This window comes from Schistocerca cancellata, chromosome 2 (genome assembly GCF_023864275.1).
Source record: "Schistocerca cancellata isolate TAMUIC-IGC-003103 chromosome 2, iqSchCanc2.1, whole genome shotgun sequence".
In the NCBI taxonomy this organism is placed as follows: Eukaryota; Metazoa; Arthropoda; class Insecta; order Orthoptera; family Acrididae; genus Schistocerca; species Schistocerca cancellata.
Window position 1 is genome coordinate 599105966 of NC_064627.1, and position 19049 is coordinate 599125014.

A 19049-nucleotide genomic window follows, 5' to 3' on the forward strand; every position below is an offset into this window, starting at 1 on the left:
ATCAACGCTGTCACCCCTCTCAGACATACTTGGCATAAAGCCTCCCATTTTTGCATATCGTGTAGAAAACTTTCCTAGTGCCGATATGAGAAGCTATTTTAAATGGTAAGGCAGCTTTACGCATTTCGTTTATATACAGATACTGATGAATTTTAGGACCTTTTTTATTTTTGTTACACACTCTAAGACAAAAGACGACGCACAACAGAGGAATTATCCGAATGGGAAGGAAATCGGCAGATGTGCTGCACATTCACAGACAAACAAATGATTACAATTTCAGAAAAATTCGATGATTTACTCAATAGAAAGTGTTTCACAAACTGAGCAAGTCAATAATGCGTTGGTCCACCAGTTATTCGGCTTCTAATTCATTGATAGACAGATGTCCTTCTAGTTGATATTGTGCAAATTTCTGTCGAATGGGCGTACAAATCGTAAAAATCTCGAGCCCATAATGCTCCAAAAAGGAAGAGAACCGGCGACCTTGCGTGTCAAAGTAGAATTCACCATGCGCGAAGACAAGTAGAAATTCTCGTCGTGTGCGGGCAGCTACTATCTTGCTATAATATAATCGCAGGATTGCTTGCCAAGAAGCGCAACAAAACAGGACATAAAATATCGTCGATACACGGCAGTGCTGTGGTCCTGCTATGAAAAGACCGTTACTCCCAGTTTTGTGGCAGCACGCTGGGCGACAACCAGCTTCCGCTGTCTACAGCGACTCCAGACACGTCTTCGGCCTGGAATCTCATTGACTGGAGTAGAATTGTCTTCAGTGATGGCTCCTGCATGAAACTGAGCCCCGATGACCAGCAAAGTCATGACTGGGACGCTCCATTCAGGTTGGGATGTTAGCCTGTTAGCCGCCTTACAGCTCGTAAACCAGGAGTGGTCTGAACTGCCATTTCTTTTCATAGCACCACGCCTTTGGTTTTCATCCGCTCCATCCTTACAGCACAGTGGTACGTCGACTATATTTTACGCCCCGTTTTGTTACCCCTCATGGCAAACCATCCTGAGCTTCCATTTCGGCTAGATAAGGCCCACCCGCACACGGCAGGAGTTTCTACTGCTTATCTTCCTGCTTGCCAAACCCCACTTTAGCCAGCAGGGTCGTCGGATCTCTTTCCAGCTGAGAACGCTTGGAGGATTGTGGGGCAGGGTCTTCAAACTAGCTCGGGATTCTGATGATCTAAGGCGCCACTTGGGCAGAATTTGGCACGTTATTCCTCGAGAGGACATCCAGCAACTGTGTCAATTCTAAGCCGAATAACTGGTGAACCAACGGGTTATTGATTTCATCAATTGGTAAAGCTCTTTCTCTTCAGTAAAACATCCAGTTCCCCTGAAATTGTAATCTCTTGTACGTCACATCTACCGACATCCATCCATTACAGTTAATTTCTTTGTGGTGCGTTCTTTTTTGTCTTACAATGTATTTCATATTTACAGATAGTGTATTTAAGTACTGCAAGCTGCAAACAAACTTACTGAAGTAACACACATTAGTGCAGTGAATAAATGTAATGGATTTGGTGCACCAACTGCAGGAATTTAATTAATAAACACCACAATAACTTTTATTTGGATGCAATTTATCTATTATGACCCCACTGATAAATTGGTGGTAGTTCACAAAATAAGTTAATGATTTACCTCTATTTATTCGAATCAAAACAGTATCTTTCTACTATAAAGATTTAAAAACAGTAATATGCCCATTCTACTGATGATAACTTGAGGGTCACATTCCTGGACCGTACTTCGTCGGGACTTGGAGGCAAAACGAGCATAGCTTCCATGCAGCATTCATTGGGCTACAGAATATGCAGGTGAATATCGAGTACCTGCCGTCATACCTGAGAGAACTAATGTCTGACACAACGGACGCAGATAATTATCATTTATGTTAACTATGACAGTTCTGAGCGGCCATTCAGCAGAAACTGGAAAGTCTCATAGATGCCGCAGCAAAATTATCAACAGTAAGAGGGCATCCAATTCTACTGCCGTCTGCTAAGATTTGTCCTCCGTCTGTATTCTCATTAGGTTAGCGACATCAGATTTAGAGTCATATAAATCTTATTATGTGTAAGAAACTTTCATTGTGCCTGAATGAGGCACTCTTAAACGTCGCTAAAAATTACAAACTTTTAGAAAGAATGGTACTTTTGAGAGTACTCCAGAGTAATACACGGTTTCACATTCCGCTACATATATCTGGCAATTCCTCACCGTGTGCTCACATGTATTCTGACTTCCAATAAAACGCAGAACTCACTAGTAGGTGTCACGAGAGACCTGCCCGCCGGTGTAGTTGCTCGAGAAACAGTAATTGCAGAATGGGTTGGTCAGGGGCACTCAGTGACATTCAACGTGGATCTCTCACTGTGTCTCACCTTAGTAACAAATCCATCTGGGACGTTTGAACTCTTCAAAAGCAGCCCAAATTGACTGTTCGTGAAGTGATTGTGAAGAGTAAACGCACAGTAACAGCCACAGATAATCAAGATCAGAAGGAACTAATGTATTTACGGATAGGGACCGTCAAGCATTGGGGACGGAGGTTTTAAAGAATCGTTTGAAATCGGAGCAAGGAATCACTCGTGCGTTCCAAATCGCTGCCACCAGTCCAGTTAACACAGTGTCGGTGTGTGGGCTGCTAAAAAGAATAGGATGCAATGTTCGAGCAGTTGCTCATAAGCCACACGTTTCTACAGTCAGTGCTAACCGACGCTTGAGGCTATGTTAACACCGGTGCCAATGGATAATGAACGACTGGAAACAAGTGATCTGGAGCGATGAATCGTACTGTACCCCGTGGCTATTCAGTGAAAGGCTATGCGTTTGGTGAATGCCTGAAGAACGTTACTTGTTGGGAAATGAAGTGACAACAGTGAAGCTCAAAGTATTACGGTATAGGGGTGCTTTTGGTAGTTAGCGACGTTACATTTATTGCACTTAAGAAAATGCTAATTGAGGAAAGATACGAACACATTTTATAGCATTGTGTACTGCGTGCAGTAAAGGAATAGTCTGGAGACGGTGGTTGTATCAGCATGACAATGAAGCCCGTCATAAGCCAGCATCAGTGAGTCCATGTTTTGTGGACAATAACATTTCTGAAATTGACTTGTCTGCCGAGAGTCCCGACCTGAACGCAATGGAATACGTTTGGAATGAGTTAGAATGTTTACTTCGGTCCAGATCCTAACATCCCACATCAATACCTTTACTCGTTTCCCCTCTTGAGGAAGAATGGGCTTCCTTCCCTCCATAGATATTCAGACACATCAATCAAAATATCCCCAGCAGAAGATAAGTCGACAAAAAGGTGAAGGATGTAGACTACCTAGAGTGATATTACCTAATACGTGTCCCAGATAGTGTACATCCCATTGACTCATACCGCTTTTAGCTCTTAGAGAGAGAGCTGTGGCACGTTCACTATGCACTACAATAGCTGAATTTCTGACCAAAAAATCGAAATATCCGTACCACAAGTACAATGGTGTCAGTGGAGACACCTGGCCTATCGCTTTCCAGCGAGATCCATCCTTTCCCTGTCCTCAGGCACTTTGTGTACAGCCACATCGTAATACAGAACTAAAATGTATTAGTGAAGCTTAGCTCAGTAGCATTTCGGAGTAAGTAAAACTTCGTATTTACGTAGTAGTGCTGAAAGACTAGGGTCTGTAATACTGGGAACGAAGCCAATGACTCGTCACATACAAATATTTCCTCCACAGTATAGGGTATGTTTTCCGAAGACATGGTCTATTCTAAACACAAGTCCTAATCATCAGTACCGGGTTTTCAAGATCAAGGATCAATATTACCACATTGTGATTACGTAAGCTTTCCCGGCGTAATAAGTCTTGAAAATCTTTTCGGGTTTGCTGCCGGATCCTAAAATCAACTTGACTCGATATTTCGGCGATCCAACTGTTCGCCATCTTCAGGAATGCTGCTTCTGCTGATGAGTCCCGCTGAGAACTGACGCAAGATTGCAATTCGACGTCCTATATAGGCCACCGTTCAGTACACGGCGCATGCGCCGCCCATCACGGTTTCTACCTTTCAAAACAGGGAGGTGGCGCCGCCCTTGGTGAAACATTGCTGGCAGCGATATATCGCAATCCATGCCGAACCGAAGAACGTTCAGTTTTTATGCGAGATAATACGGGATTCCACGTTTTGCTAAGAGGAAACCCATTGTCTCTGTTGATTAAATTATCAGCCAACCTAATTTCAATCGCCTCTTTATAGACACTATCCCAAAATCCGGAAATGTTGGCAATCACAACAGTTTCCTCAAATTTTATTTTGTGTCCCTCATTTAGGCAGTGTTCTGCTACGGCCGATTTTTCCGGCTGTTGTAGCCTCGTGTGACGACGATGTTCCACACACCTGTCATGCACTGTGCGAATAGAACGGCCAACGTAAGCTTTCCCACATTGACACGGGATTTTGTACACTCCGGGTTTCCTAAGTCCCAAATCATCCTTCACAGAGCCGAGAAGAGCCCTAATCTTAGAAGGTGGACGGAACACACTCTTAATGTTAAAATTCCTTAAAATTCGTCCAATCTTAAACGATAAGCCTCCAGCATAAGGAAGAAAGGCCACAGACCTATGTTCCTCTTCGTACGCCTCCGGAGATGGTCCAAATTCCATAGCCCGACGAATCTGTTTCTCGGTATATCCAATTTCCTTAAAAACAGTCATCAAATGCTCAAGTTCTTGGGTTAAGCTGTCTGCGTCGGAAATGGCGTATGCTCTCCGTACCAAAGTCCTAAGGACGCCACTACGTTGGTGTGGTGGATGAAAACTCTTAGGGTGCAGATACCAATCTGTATGTGTCGGCTTTCGGTGAACACTGTGTCCCAAAGTTCCATCTGGTTTTTTATAAACCATTACGTCTAAAAATGGAAGCATCCCATCATTTTCAACCTCCATAGTAAATTTGATATGGGGATGAAGACAATTGAAGTGGTCCAAAAATCTGTTAAGAGCATCACGTCCATGCGGCCAGACGAAGAATGTATCGTCCACGTATCTCCAAAAGCACGTTGGTTGCAAAGCTGAAGTCCTCAGTGCCATGGCCTCGAAGTCCTCCATAAATAAATTGGCGACTATGGGTGACAAAGGACTACCCATAGCCACTCCGTTTTCAATATTACCACATTGTTTCCTAATTTTTCTCTTTCGCGAATTTTTCCACTCCACCAGATACTGTGAACTGAGCTAAAAATATTATTGTGCTACGCTTACCCACGACAATGGTTGAGATCTCAAAAGTGTGATGTGATCAGCACATTGGTTGAAATCTTTATGATGAAAGAAAAAACAGGAAGGATAGTTTGCAAAGTAAACTAACAGGATGTGAAAAGCACACACGCCTATCCAAAAGACTTCGTGTGACTGTCTTACATTTACTCCCAAGTTTCTACACAGTCCGATACGGTATTAGCTTTCACTTACTGTTGACTGCAATTGATACGATATTAGATTTCACTTATTTTTGACTGCAACCCTTCTGTTGAAATGACTGACTGTGGTTCGTACGGACAGTAACAGGAAACAGTCTGTGTAGTAGATGTGAAGTGTCCAGTTTCCCGTTCCGGCAGCAAGAACACTAAAATAACACCACGACAAACAAACACGCATCACATTTTCAAGAAGAATGGAGCCATACACCTAACACTCCGATGCCGAGTAGGAGAAATGAAAGGGTGAATAAGCAGCAATTCATCTTGCACAGCACAGATGTGGGGCTTCCCGCATTATCATCTAGCAGTCTTCTGAATAAGACACTCACAAATAAGTGGCATAGCTCATAAGATATGAGCTGAATTTCGTAAACTGACTCTAAGTTTTTATTCTAAAAACAGAGACATTAATAGATCTACTTTTAGCTGTATTGTCTCCTTTTCACAAGCTTGATACGTAAATTAATGATAAAGAGTTGGTGGTAGCAATTTTCCTTGCCGTTTTTCAAATATAACGCGTTTATCTACGGCAAGTGTTGGGGGAAGGAACTGTATGAATACATCTGCCAAGGTATCAGAAAATTTCTCCTTTTGCAAGAACAGACAACAGACCCTACAAACTGTAAAACGAAAGTTTATTCTCGCTACTCATCCTAAATATGTCATACAGCGTGAATATCGGATTATTGATTCATAATTTTAATTATCCATATACTAATTAAATAGTTTTATGTTACATTAACAATGAACACATTGTGGAATTATCATTCACTCAGATCAAGATAAAGGAAGCTACAGGAAACTGTGTAATGATACGAAACTGGGAGACTGTAAATAGTAGACAAAAGTCTTGAAACGTTCTTTCTGGGAAAGCGTGAGTTACGGAAAGCTTACGCAATGAACAGCCTTCAACCTAAGAGGAACCCTGGAAGCAAACGCCAGTACGTACTGTCGACGCTAAAAGTTACTTGTATGACAATTAGATCAAACACACCAGACCGACCGGCTTCTTGTTTATAGAAAGAAACGTGGCTTCAGGAGGAAAAGTGTAGGTTGGTCATACTACACTCCTGGAAATGGAAAACAGAACACATTGACACCGGTGTGTCAGACCCACCATACTTGCTCCGGACACTGCGAGAGGGCTGTACAAGCAATGATCACACGCACGGCACAGCGGACACACCAGGAACCGCGGTGTTGGCCGTCGAATGGCGCTAGCTGCGCAGCATTTGTGCACCGCCGACGTCAGTGTCAGCCAGTTTGCCGTGGCATACGGAGCTCCATCGCAGTCTTTAACACTGGTGGCATGGCGCGACAGCGTGGACGTGAACCGTATGTGCAGTTGACGGACTTCGAGCGAGGGCGTATAGTGGGCATGCGGGAGGCCGGGTGGACGTACCGCCGAATTGCTCAACACGTGGGGCGTGAGGTCTCCACAGTACATCGACGTTGTCGCCAGTGGTCGGCGGAAGGTGCACGTGCCCGTCGACCTTGGACCGGACCGCAGCGACGCACGGATGCACGCCAAGACCGTAGGATCCTACGCAGTGCCGTAGGGGACCGCACCGCCACTTCCCAGCAAATTAGGGACACTGTTGCTCCTGGGGTATCGGCGAGGACCATTCGCAACCGTCTCCATGAAGCTGGGCTACGGTCCCGCACACCGTTAGGCCGTCTTCCGCTCACGCCCCAACATCGTGCAGCCCGCCTCCAGTGGTGTCGCGACAGGCGTTGATGGAGGGACGAATGGAGACGTGGCGTCTTCAGCGATGAGAGTCGCTTTTGCCTTGGTGCCAATGATGGTCGTATGCGTGTTTGGCGTCGTGCAGGTGAGCGCCACAATCAGGACTGCATACGACCGAGGCACACAGGGCCAACACCCGGCATCATGGTGTGGGGAGCGATCTCCTACACTGGCCGTACACCACTGGTGATCGTCGAAGGGACACTGAATAATGCACGGTACATCCAAACCGTCATCGAACCCATCGTTCTACCATTCCTAGAACGGCAAGGGAACTTGCTGTTCCAACAGGACAATGCACGTCCGCATGTATCCCGTGCCACCCAACGTGCTCTAGAAGGTGTAAGTCAACTACCCTGGCCAGCAAGATCTCCGGATCTGTCCCCCATTGAGCATGTTTGGGACTGGATGAAGCGTCGTCTCACGCGGTCTGCACGTCCAGCACGAACGCTGGTCCGACTGAGGTGCCAGGTGGAAATGGCATGGCAAGCCGTTCCACAGGACTACATCCAGCATCTCTACGATCGTCTCCATGGGAGAATAGCAGCCTGCATTGCTGCGAAAGGTGGATATACACTGTACTAGTGCCGACATTGTGCATGCTCTGTTGCCTGTGTCTATGTGCCTGTGGTTCTGTCAGTGTGATCATGTGATGTATCTGACCCCAGGAATGTGTCAATAAAGTTTCCCCTTCCTGGGACAATGAATTCACGGTGTTCTTATTTCAATTTCCAGGAGTGTATTATATTTGGGTTGGTATAGTGTGAAGAAGCGTCAGGACGTTCAGCGCACACTCTGCGTGTGTGTGTGTGTGTGTGTGTGTGTGTGTGTGTGTGTGTGTGTGTGTGTGTGTGTGTGACTGCCTTTAAAGGTGGAAGAATCATCAATGATAAACGGAATGCGGATGCAAAAGATATTGGACAACACTGAATCAGTGTCACAGAGCTTGTACGATCATACAGCTTGAGGCATTTATTAGAGAAATTGTCAATATTGAATCTCCATTAGCAGAAGATTCCAATTAGACCCTCATTCTAGTCACTGGAAGAGAACTTCCGAGGTGAAGGTTATCACTAGAAAAATACTGAAAAACCATCGAAAGGATGACATTCTACCCGTTGGAACATGGAATGTTACAGTTCTGAATATTGCAGATAAAGTGGAAAATTAGTAAAGGAAAATAAAATGCTGAATATAGATGCGGGAGGAATAAGTGAATCCAAAAGGGGAAAAAACAAAAAAAAATTGTCAGACGAATATAACGTAATATTAATAGCATCAGAAGAGGCAATAACGTGAGTGGGATTCGTAATGAATAGAAAGGCAGTACGTACAGTGGGTTACTGTCAACAATTCTAATCAGAACTGAAGCCAAACCAAGGCCTACAGCTACATTTAATGTATATATAAGTGCCTCACAAGCAGAAGATTACCAGATAAAGAGAGTACGTATTTTACAGCATTATACAGTTAACTCCGTATATTAAGGCAGAAGTAAATGTAATAGTCAGGAAAATTTGGAGTGCTACGGCTAGGAAGAAATAGAATAGCAGATTTACGAGGCAACACGGATTTGGCAGAAATCATCAACAAGATGAGAAACACATCTTCAGTTGTGCAACGAATGAAGGCATGAAGAAGTTGGAGGCTGAGGTACTGAGAAACGATGGTGTGCTTTCAAAGTTCGATAGGCTGTAGATACTGAAGTAATGAATACCACAGTAGGTAGTTCAGTTGAGGAGACCAGACATCTTTGATGACTGTGAAGGAACTTTGGATAACGATTGAAATGTTTCATTTGATAGATAAGAGGAACGAGAAACATGTTCAGGGAAGGAAAAGAACACGACAACGTAAGCCGTGTAGTAATCATAACAAATCGAAGCACAACGAAGCTAAAGCGAAATTTTTCTTGACAGGACATCCATAACTTTTATTCCTCATCAGTAATAAAATCCGCCATAGTTGTAAAAATTATTTATTTCTAAAAGTGAAAGACAACCCGGCTTCAGGAAATGTATCCCATCTACAGGTACGTATTAAAATGAGTACTCAATGGGTACATAACTGGAAACGGTCCGGAAGCACTATTCTAACATACTTTAACCTATTTTAACCTCCATTATGCGTCGTTTGAGGACACACAATTTAATACGCACCTGAAGACGGAATACATGATATGAAACCGGGTTGGACTTTCCTTTTTAGAAATAAATAATTTTTACAGCTGTAGCGTATTTTATCATTGATGATCAAACGAAAAGAGTGCAAGAAAAGCGTGAAGTAATAAAAAAGAACAGGATCGTTGGTAGGATAGATGCAACATACACAAAATTCAAAAGAAGCATTCATATCATCTAAAGCAGAGGTGTCAACATTAATGTTACACAAAGAATATTATTATTAATTGCGGAGATGAGAACAGTTAGGTGGAAAGAGTACAGTATGGAGTACAGTGGAGTCTCTGCGAGGAGGACGAAGTATGATACAATTTGTTGACGTAAGAAAAAAAACTTTCGACACCTAAAAGTGTAAGCTAAGTGTCTGCAGTCGTTTAAAAAAGTAGGATTGAGCTACAGGTAAAGATGGATAATATCCAATATGCGCAAGACCCATGAGGGAACAATAAAAATGAAAGATCAAAAAATCATATTAAAAAAAGGAGTGAGCTAGAGATAAAGTCTTTCTACTCTACTGTTCATAGTGAAGAGGCTATAGCGGAAATAAAGGTTCGAGAGAGGAATTAAAATTAGTTGTGAAAGAATATCAGTGATGAGATTGGCTGACAATATTGATATTCTCTGTGAAAGCGAGGAAGAATACAGGAGCGGTTAAATGGAGTGAGAAACATATTGAGCGTAGAATGTGGTTGAAAGTTAACCAATGAACACGAAAGTACTGAGGAGCCGCAGATATTGGATTACCAACACATTTAATAAGAAAATTTGGTACCATGTAGCAGAAGTAGTGAAAAGAATTCTGATAGCTGTAAGCAAAATAATTCATAACTGACGAAGAAGGAGGTTCTTTTATCTGAAGGCCATACGGAAGGATGCTACAGACGGATGTTGACAATGCAATGGAAACGCTAACATAACAAATGAGACGTTTCTATTTACAATCGACGAGGAAAGTTACACCTAGACAACACTCGCTGGAGGAGCCGACATGATGACAGTGTGTTAAGACATGAGTAAATTTCTGTCACGGTACGAGAAGCAGCCTCCGAGAGCACAAAGTGAGGCGGAAGACTGAGACTGGAATATACACAATAAATAATTAAGGACGTCGGGTATTTTACTGAGCCCGAGAGACAATCGCGGTGGTCCGCATCAAACCTGTCAAATGACCCCGTTACTCTCGCTTCTCCTGAAAAAAAATGTCACATGAAACATGCGTGAGTGGAGCTGGCGAATAGAGTAGCGTCGTGAATGCACATACTGCGTCCACAAGACGCGCAGTATCAATAAAAGTAAGCTGCGGCTTTTTCCACACCAACGAACATTTGTACCACGTGACTCGTGTCTCCAACAGCACCTTCTCACACGTCTATCTCAGAGGCGACGCACATTTCGGTATTAATAAAGATCCAACTAACGCATTTGGGAATGCTGCGAAGTTCGTTGCTCAATTGGTGTGGCAACACAGGAGGGTGAGACGCTATACTCCTTCTTTCACAAAGTTGAAAGTGATAAAATATGTAGAGATCGTGGAACACAAAACTGTAAAGAACCGTACATATTCACGTTGGAACGCTATAACAGCTTCGCGATTATTTCTTCATGGAACACGAATAATATGTGAGGCCCAACAGAAGGCGAGGATTTTCGTAGACTACTCCAGTTTTCACTGTAATGATGAAGAAGCCAGAATTTCTTCGAAGAATTCCTACGAACTCTTTTTGGGATTAATCTGCCAGGGAGTTTCATATCAGCGCACACTCCGCTGTAGAGTGAAAATTTCATTCTAGAAACAACCCCCAGGCTGTGGATAAGCCACGTCTCCACAATATCCTTTCTTTCAGGAGTGCTAGTTCTGCAAGGTTCTCAGGAGAGCTTCTGTAAAGTTTGGAAGGTAGGAGACGAGCTACTGGCGGAATTAAGGCTGTGAGGACGGGGCGTGAGTCGTGCTTGGGTAGCTCATTCGGTAGAGCACTTGCCCGCGAAAGGCAAAGGTCCCGAGTTCGAGTCTCGGTCCGGCACACAGTTTTAATCTGCCAGGAAGTTTCTTTCTTGGATGTTTCGTGAACAACTAAAAATTCGACGTTTGACTCGAACAAATTTCTTACCACTACAAGCGCACATGGAAAAGCCAAGCACAAATGTGGGCTGGAAATGCCAACGTGACAATCGACCCCACTTGTGTATTAGTTAAAAACCAACATGCTGATGTCGACGAATACGTAAACAGAAAAAGAGCTGCCAGCTTCGACGATCAAGATACTTGCAATCCAACAGCGAGTCACCACAAATAGCCTCTCGAACAGTGAGAGGCGCTATTTATTTGAGTTCGAAATTATACACTAACTCCATTAATTATATCTTACAACACACCAACGTCAGAACAGTTACCAATATAGCAACCAAAATAAGATGGATTCCACAAAAGTGATTTCGGTTATTTTGTCGTATATGTTTCTGCACAATATAGCTAAGCACTTTATGGACAAAGACTTCATTTTCCCGCCAGCGGAGATATGGTGGCTTGGAGGATTAGGCAGCAGCGGATGAGATCCTGGATGGAGAGCGTGTGAGACAGGAGTGGGTGTCAATTAAGAACGTTTGCCGTTAGCAAGGACAGAACAAGAACATTAGAACTAAACATTTTCGCGTTTTTCATGCTCTAACTACATTCCACAACTCACTTTTCGCACTCTGCATGAAACTAGCTGACTTTGAGTAATTAGCGTATGCTAAATTCAGATTTGGTTTTAGTTTTTCTCCATCACGTATGGTTTCTTCCGGGTATCAATTTCTCTTCTGTTACGAAAATATACTTTAATTGGAATGAAATAAGTTTCAGCTCACATGAAACCGGGAAACTTCCTTTCCTATGTGTATTTTGACATATGTGTTTGTCCATCTCATGTTAGCTGTCGTGAACAAGAGTCACAATTCTGCTTTGTGCTAACACCTTGTGAATTTTTATTCAGTTTCGAAAAAATAGTATTAGTGCTATACTGTTGTTGTTGATGTGGTGTTCAGTCCTGAGACTGGTTTGATGCAGCTCTCCATGCTAATCTATCCTCTGCAAGCTCCTTCATCTCCCAGTACCTACTGCAACCTACATCCTTCTGAATCTGCTTAGTGTATTCATCTCTGGGTCTCCCTCTACGATTTTTACCCTCCACGCTGCCCTCCAGTACTAAATTTGTGATCCCTTGATGCCTCAGGACATGTCCTACCAACCGATCCCTTCTTCTAGTCAAGTTGTGCCACAAACTTCTCTTCTCCCCAATCCTATTCAATACCTCCTCATTAATTACGTGATCTACGCACCTAATCTTCAACATTCATCTATAGCACCACATTTCAAAAGCTTCTTGTCCAAATTATTTATTGTCCATGTTTCACTTCCATACATGGCTACACTCCATACAAATACTTTCAGAAACGGCTTCCTGACACTTAAATCTATACTCGATGTTAACAAATTTCTCTTCTTCAGAAACGCTTTCCTTGCCATTGCCAGTCTACATTTTATATCCTCTCTACTTCGACCATCATCAGTTATTTTGCTCCCCAAATATTCAAACTCCTTTACCACTCTAAGTGTCTCATTTACTAATCTAATTCCCTCAGCATCACCCGACTTAATTCGACTACATTCCTTTATCCTCGTTTGGTTTTGTTGATGTTCATCTTATATCCTCCTTTCATGACACTGCCCATTCCGTTCAACTGCTCTTCGAAGTCCTTTGCTGTCTCTGACAGAATTACAATGACATCGGCGAACCTCAAAGTTTTTATTTCTTCTCCCTGGATATTAACACCTACTCCAAGTTTTTCTTTTGTTTCCTTTACTTCTTGCTCAATATACAGATTGAATAACATCGGGGAGAGGCTACAACCCTGTCTCACTCCCTTCCCAACCACTGCTTTCCTTTCAAGCCCCTCGACTCTTACAACTGCCATCTGGTTACTGTACAAATTGTAAATAGCCTTTCGCTCCCTGTATTTTACCCCTGCCACCTTTACAATATGAAAAAGAGCAGTCCAGTCAACATTGTCAAAAGCTTTCTCTAAGTCTACAAATGCTATAAACGTAGGTTTGCCTTTCCTTAATCTTCCTTCTAAGGTAAGTCGTAATGTCAGTATTGCCTCATGTGTTCCAATATTTCTACGGAATCCAAACTGATCTTCCCCGAGGTAAGCTTCTACCAGTTTTTCCATTCGTCTGTGACTTATTAAACTGATTGTTCGGTAATTTTCACATCTGTCAACACCTGCTTTCCTTGGGATTGGAATTATTATATTCTTCTTGAAGTCTGAGGGTATTTCGCCTGTCTCGTACATCTTGCTCACCAGATGGTACAGTTTTGTCAGGACTGGCTCTCCCAAGGCCGTCAGTAGTTCTAATGGAATGTTGTCCTTCGGGGCCTTGTTTCGACTCACGTCTTTCAGTGCTCTGTCAAACTCTTCACGCAGTATCGTATCTCCCATTTCATCTTCATCTACATCCTCTTCCATTTCCATTTTGCACTTTCTGTCGATCTCATTTTTGAGACGTTTGTATTCCTTTTCGCGTGCTTCATTTACTGCATTTTTATATTTTCTTTCATCAATTAAATTCAATATTTCTTCTGTTACCCAAGGATTTCTACTAGCCCTCATCTTTTTACCTACTTGATCCTCTGCCGCCTTCACTACTTCATCCCTCAGAGCTACCCATTCGTCTTCTACTGTATTTCTTTCCCCCATTCCGGTCAATTGTTCCCTTACGCTCTCCTTGAAACTCTGTACAACCTCTGGTTCTTTCAGTTTATCCAGGTCCCATCTCCTTAAATTCCCACCTTTTTGCAGTTTCTTCAGTTTTAATCTATAGTTCATAACCAATAGATTGTGGTCAGAGTCCACCTCTGCCCGAGGAAATGTCCTAATTTAAAACCTGGTTCCTAAATCTCTGTCTTACCATTATATAATCTGATACCATTTAGTATCTCCAGGATTCTTCCATGTATACAACCTTCTTTTATGATTCTTGAACCAAGTGTTAGCTATGATTAAGTTATGCTCTGTGCAAAATTCTACCAGACTGCTTCCTCTTTCATTTCTTAGCCCCAATCCATATTCACCTACTACGTTTCCTTCTCTCCCTTTTCCTACACCCGAATTCCAGTCACCCATTACTATTAAATTTTCGTCTCCCTTCACTATCTGAATAATTTCTTTTATCTCATCATACATTTCTTAAATTTCTTCGTCATCTGCAGAGGTAGTTGGCATATAAACTTGTACTACTGCAGTAGGCATGGCCTTCGTGTCTATCTTGGCCACTATAATACGTTTACTATTCTGTTTGTAGTAGCTTACCCGCACTCCTATATTTTTATTCATTATTAAACCAACTCCTGCATTACCCCTATTTGATTTTGTGTTTATAACCCTGTATTCACCTGACCAAAAGTCTTGTTCCTCCTGCCACCGAACTTCACTAATTCCCACTATATCTAACTTTAAACTATCCATTTCCCTTTTTAAATTTTCTAACCTACCTGCCCGATTAAGAGATCTGACATTCCACGCTCCGATCCGTAAAATGCCAGTTTTATTTCTCCTGATAATGACGTCCTCCTGAGTAGTCCCCGCCCGGAGTTCCGAATGGTGGACTATTTTACCTCCGGAATATTTTACCCAAGAGGACGCCATCATCATTTAACCATACTGTAAAGCTGCATGCCCTCGGGAAAAATTACGGCTGTAGTTTCCCCTTGCTTTCAGTCGTTCACAGTACCACAAGAGCAAGGCCGTTTTGGTTAGAGTTACAAGGCCAGATCAGTCAATCATCCAGACTGTTGCCCCTGCAACTACTGAAAAGGCTGCTGCCCCTCTTCAGGAACCACACGTTTGTCTCGCCTCTCAACAGATACCCCTCCGTTGTGGTTGTACCTACGGTACAGCTATCTGTACTGATAGTTATTGCTGTACTCTGTGTTGTGGTCGTGTGAGTTTTGTGATATATGAGTATGTTCTGTCAGAAACTATCGTATACAATGTCTAGAAAATATGTAAATAATCGCAGTAGATCTTATTGTACATGTGAAGCATATACAGTGAAAAGCTGAAGGCTTGGTCATAGTCGTGTTGTTAAGAAAGCATACGAGTTGTATTTTGGCTCCGGAGTCGGGGACCAACGTAATCTTTTTGCTCTTCGTCTTTGTTGTGGAACAGGTGCAAATAACTTGCGTAATTGGTTGCAGAATTCTAGAGCATCAGTGGCATTTAATGTACCTATTGAGTCGCGAAGAGGCGCATCATGCCATTGACTGATAGTTTTGCTTGACCAGAGTGAAAGGGCATTCTGCAAAATCAAAATAGGCTGTTCAGTATCCAGATCTGCCTTTAGCCATGAGGCCAGTACCTCACGATGCTTTTTCACGTCCCAAATCATCAAGTCTCCGACCATTGACGAACAACGTCTAGAGATGCTATCAGACAGCAAAAAGCACAGCACGTGTTGGTCCGAATCCAGAGTATGAGTATTTGCCACCACAATCAACATTACCTCATTGTATTTCGCTGGGAGAACGTAACGATCTATTCAGGGACTTGAATCTGTCACAGGCACAATCTGAATTACTGGCTTCGCAGAATTTTCTTGCTCAGATCTTAAAATTACTTCGCGTAAAAGGTGCCAGAATGGGTTTGAAACCTTTTTCTTTTTCTACAACGAATTTGTGTACTGTAGGGACATTAATGTTTTGTTTGGAGCACTGTGTCACGTTCACAACCCTAAGGAATGGAGACTCCTTGTTGATTCTTCAAAATCAAGTTTACAGACAGACCTCCCTCATAATTGTAACAAAGATCCCTCAGTTCCAGTCGAAAACTCGGTGAACAGGAAAGATATTTGCTCAGTTTCTTACACTATAACATGTGTATCTGGATATTGTGTGCAGATCTGAATGTCATAGGGCTATCGACTGGTATGCAAACAGTTTACACGAAGTACTGTGTGCGTAGGACAGTCACAACAAGAAAGAACATCGCATACGTAAAGAGTGGCCTAAGTGGAACGCCGATATTCCAGGTGAAATGTGTGTCTCGTTTCAGCTGTTAATAAACCCTGAAGTATGTTTTCCACCCTTACATATTAAGATGGGGTAATGAAGATATCAGTGAAAGCACTGGGCAGAAAAAGGGATTTTGCACATCTGAAGATTACCTGATACGACAGGTTATGCAAGATACAGATTTCACTAACTCGTTTGTTGAGACTGAAAAAGATGCCTGGAGTACCTTCAAGTCAGTGTATACGCACTTTCTTGGAGATACCAAAACTCAAGGCTGGCAAGAGATTGTGAATAACATAAGATGTTCCCAACGTGTGAAGTGTCGCGTGTCACCAAAGATAGAATCATTTGATTGCGATCTAGTTTTTTATCATAGCTTGAGGGATACGAGAGAGGGACAAGGACCAGGACTTTGTATTTATGGTAAATCGTTTCGTGGGGTGGTGGAACTGCAGCTTGTCTGCAGAGAATTTTTGGTCCTTAGAGACGGTGCAGAACATGAATACAAAAGAAAATGAATAAAAATGTCCTTCTAAACTTATCCTGGGGTGAAATATTCGTCTTTCCAAGCTTCAAAACTTGGTTTTCATTTCATAAATAATAAAATCTTTTCTTTCGGAAAAAGGCAAGTGACGTGAAATTTTTGATTTGCAAATTCTTATTCCCCATAACCGCGTCGAGTGAAAAACCATAATTTTATCTAGAGGGCAGACAAAGAGTTAAAATGTGTAATGAACTGTAATTCGTATAACAATTCTTAAGTAGCTCTTAACTACTGACGTTATTACAGGAGTTACTTTTATAGCATTTTACAGTATTATTATTGTTCTAAGTAGGAAATACCGTAGGTAATTACAAGTTGGCCCAAGACCACCAACGCTGGTCATAACGTCCATGATTCGGGGATTAGAGCAGACGGTCTGAAGATTAACACGTGGCACTCATCACCACTTGGCAATTTCCTTTCTATCGGGAGGGGGGGGGAGCACCTTTTGGGGATGCGTCCCTCTGCTCCCTCATCTCTGTACAGCGGTTATCGTTAGGTGCTTTCTTCATCCAGGACTTTCAGTTTATTTTTAATATTTTCTCGTGGAATTTGTCTGTGAACAATTTCACGCCATAGATGTTACTGGAAAGCATAACACCCGAAAATGATTGTCATTCTTATAGCAAGAAAAATAATTATAAAAAGGGGAAAATTATCCCTCAGGTCTCAAAAGCTTAACTGCATATCACTGCGTGCTAATTTTTATTTATTTTTATGCTTTTTACCTTTTTATATTTATCAGGAGCAGCACATGCCGACGATATGCGCTACATGTACACAACACCCACGGACCTGGATCCTGATTCAGATGGAGGCATTATCAGAGCTCAGATGATAGAAATGTGGGCTAATTTTGCCAAATATGAGTAAGTAACCTTTTGCTAGTTTTTAATTTTTATTTTATTTGCTGTGGAGGTTATTTCTGAAACATGTTTTGAGATGCAGCTTCATTGTTCCATTATGAAAATTGTTTAAAAGAATTTACTGAGTGTTGATAATAACACGTAAGTGATCTTTAATTTTTTTCGCCAACAACTGAACAGTGGTGTCAAGTCGACAATCTCATGAAAATATACGCCATATATATATTAAAAAATTGTAGCGTGCCAGGCCCCGTGGTAATAAGAAGCCATGGGCTGAAAGAATGTTCATCAAGTTTAGAGCTCTCAGCTGGAAAAACTTATTTTGCTCATGGCACAGTGTCATGAGTTCGAAATTCTTTTCGTACCATCACCTTCATCCTTGCAACAGTAGGTATTGAATTTACATGGAAACCAGGCAACTGAAGAAACAAATTCTGAAAACGTGACTGGAATTCCACCAAGTATGTCGGCCACACAGAGCAGGAAAAGCTGCCGGGTAGTGGCAGACAGACAGCCAAGTAAACTTGCAAAACAAAGGACGTCGCAAGAAAGATAATGGGCAAGGTTTCGTGAGATAACAATTCAGTTTGTTACTCGTTCATCATTGTCGTCGTGAAAAACAGCAGAGGAAATGGTGATTCCACCCTATATTCTGATCAACCATGCCTTAGCCACCACTTCTCTGTTCCCTTGTCGAAAGAGTTCTCTGTTGGAAGTCTCATTTTGCCTAGCAACCATCGTCACTTTCATTTTGATCATCTGCTCTTTCTTTATGCCTTCCATCTCTTCTAACACCAGACAAGGATTCAAAATGCTAAACTAATCGATATAGTTCTCAATGCCTTCATTACTTTATTATTATTGTTATCATTGTTGTTCCTATTAAATTATTACTTTTGTTAATAATTAAAATTATTTTCATTGAATTTGATATGCAATAACTAATTAATATCATTCTTAATTCCACCAATATTTTATCATAAGTATTATTCTTGCTATTCTTATAATTATTATTACTGGGAAATATTTTTATGTTAATAATGGAAATTATTATTATTATTATTATTATTATTATTATCATTATTATTGTTGTTATGTAATATGTTTTATGTGTTGTTCCCGGCCAGGTGTAACAGCAAGCCTTAATCCTTTTATCTGAGCCGGGC

General features: G+C 42.0%; 1 protein-coding gene across 1 annotated transcript in view; it reads left to right on the plus strand.

Moving 5' to 3' along the window:
- The window catches only part of LOC126156967 (bile salt-activated lipase-like), a 69213-nt gene that overhangs the window by 31309 nt on the left and 18855 nt on the right, over positions 1 to 19049 (plus strand). The window contains exon 6 of the mRNA XM_049916344.1: positions 17763 to 17886. Coding sequence (XP_049772301.1) covers positions 17763 to 17886 — 124 coding nt within the window. The remainder of the gene's footprint in view (positions 1 to 17762; positions 17887 to 19049) is intronic.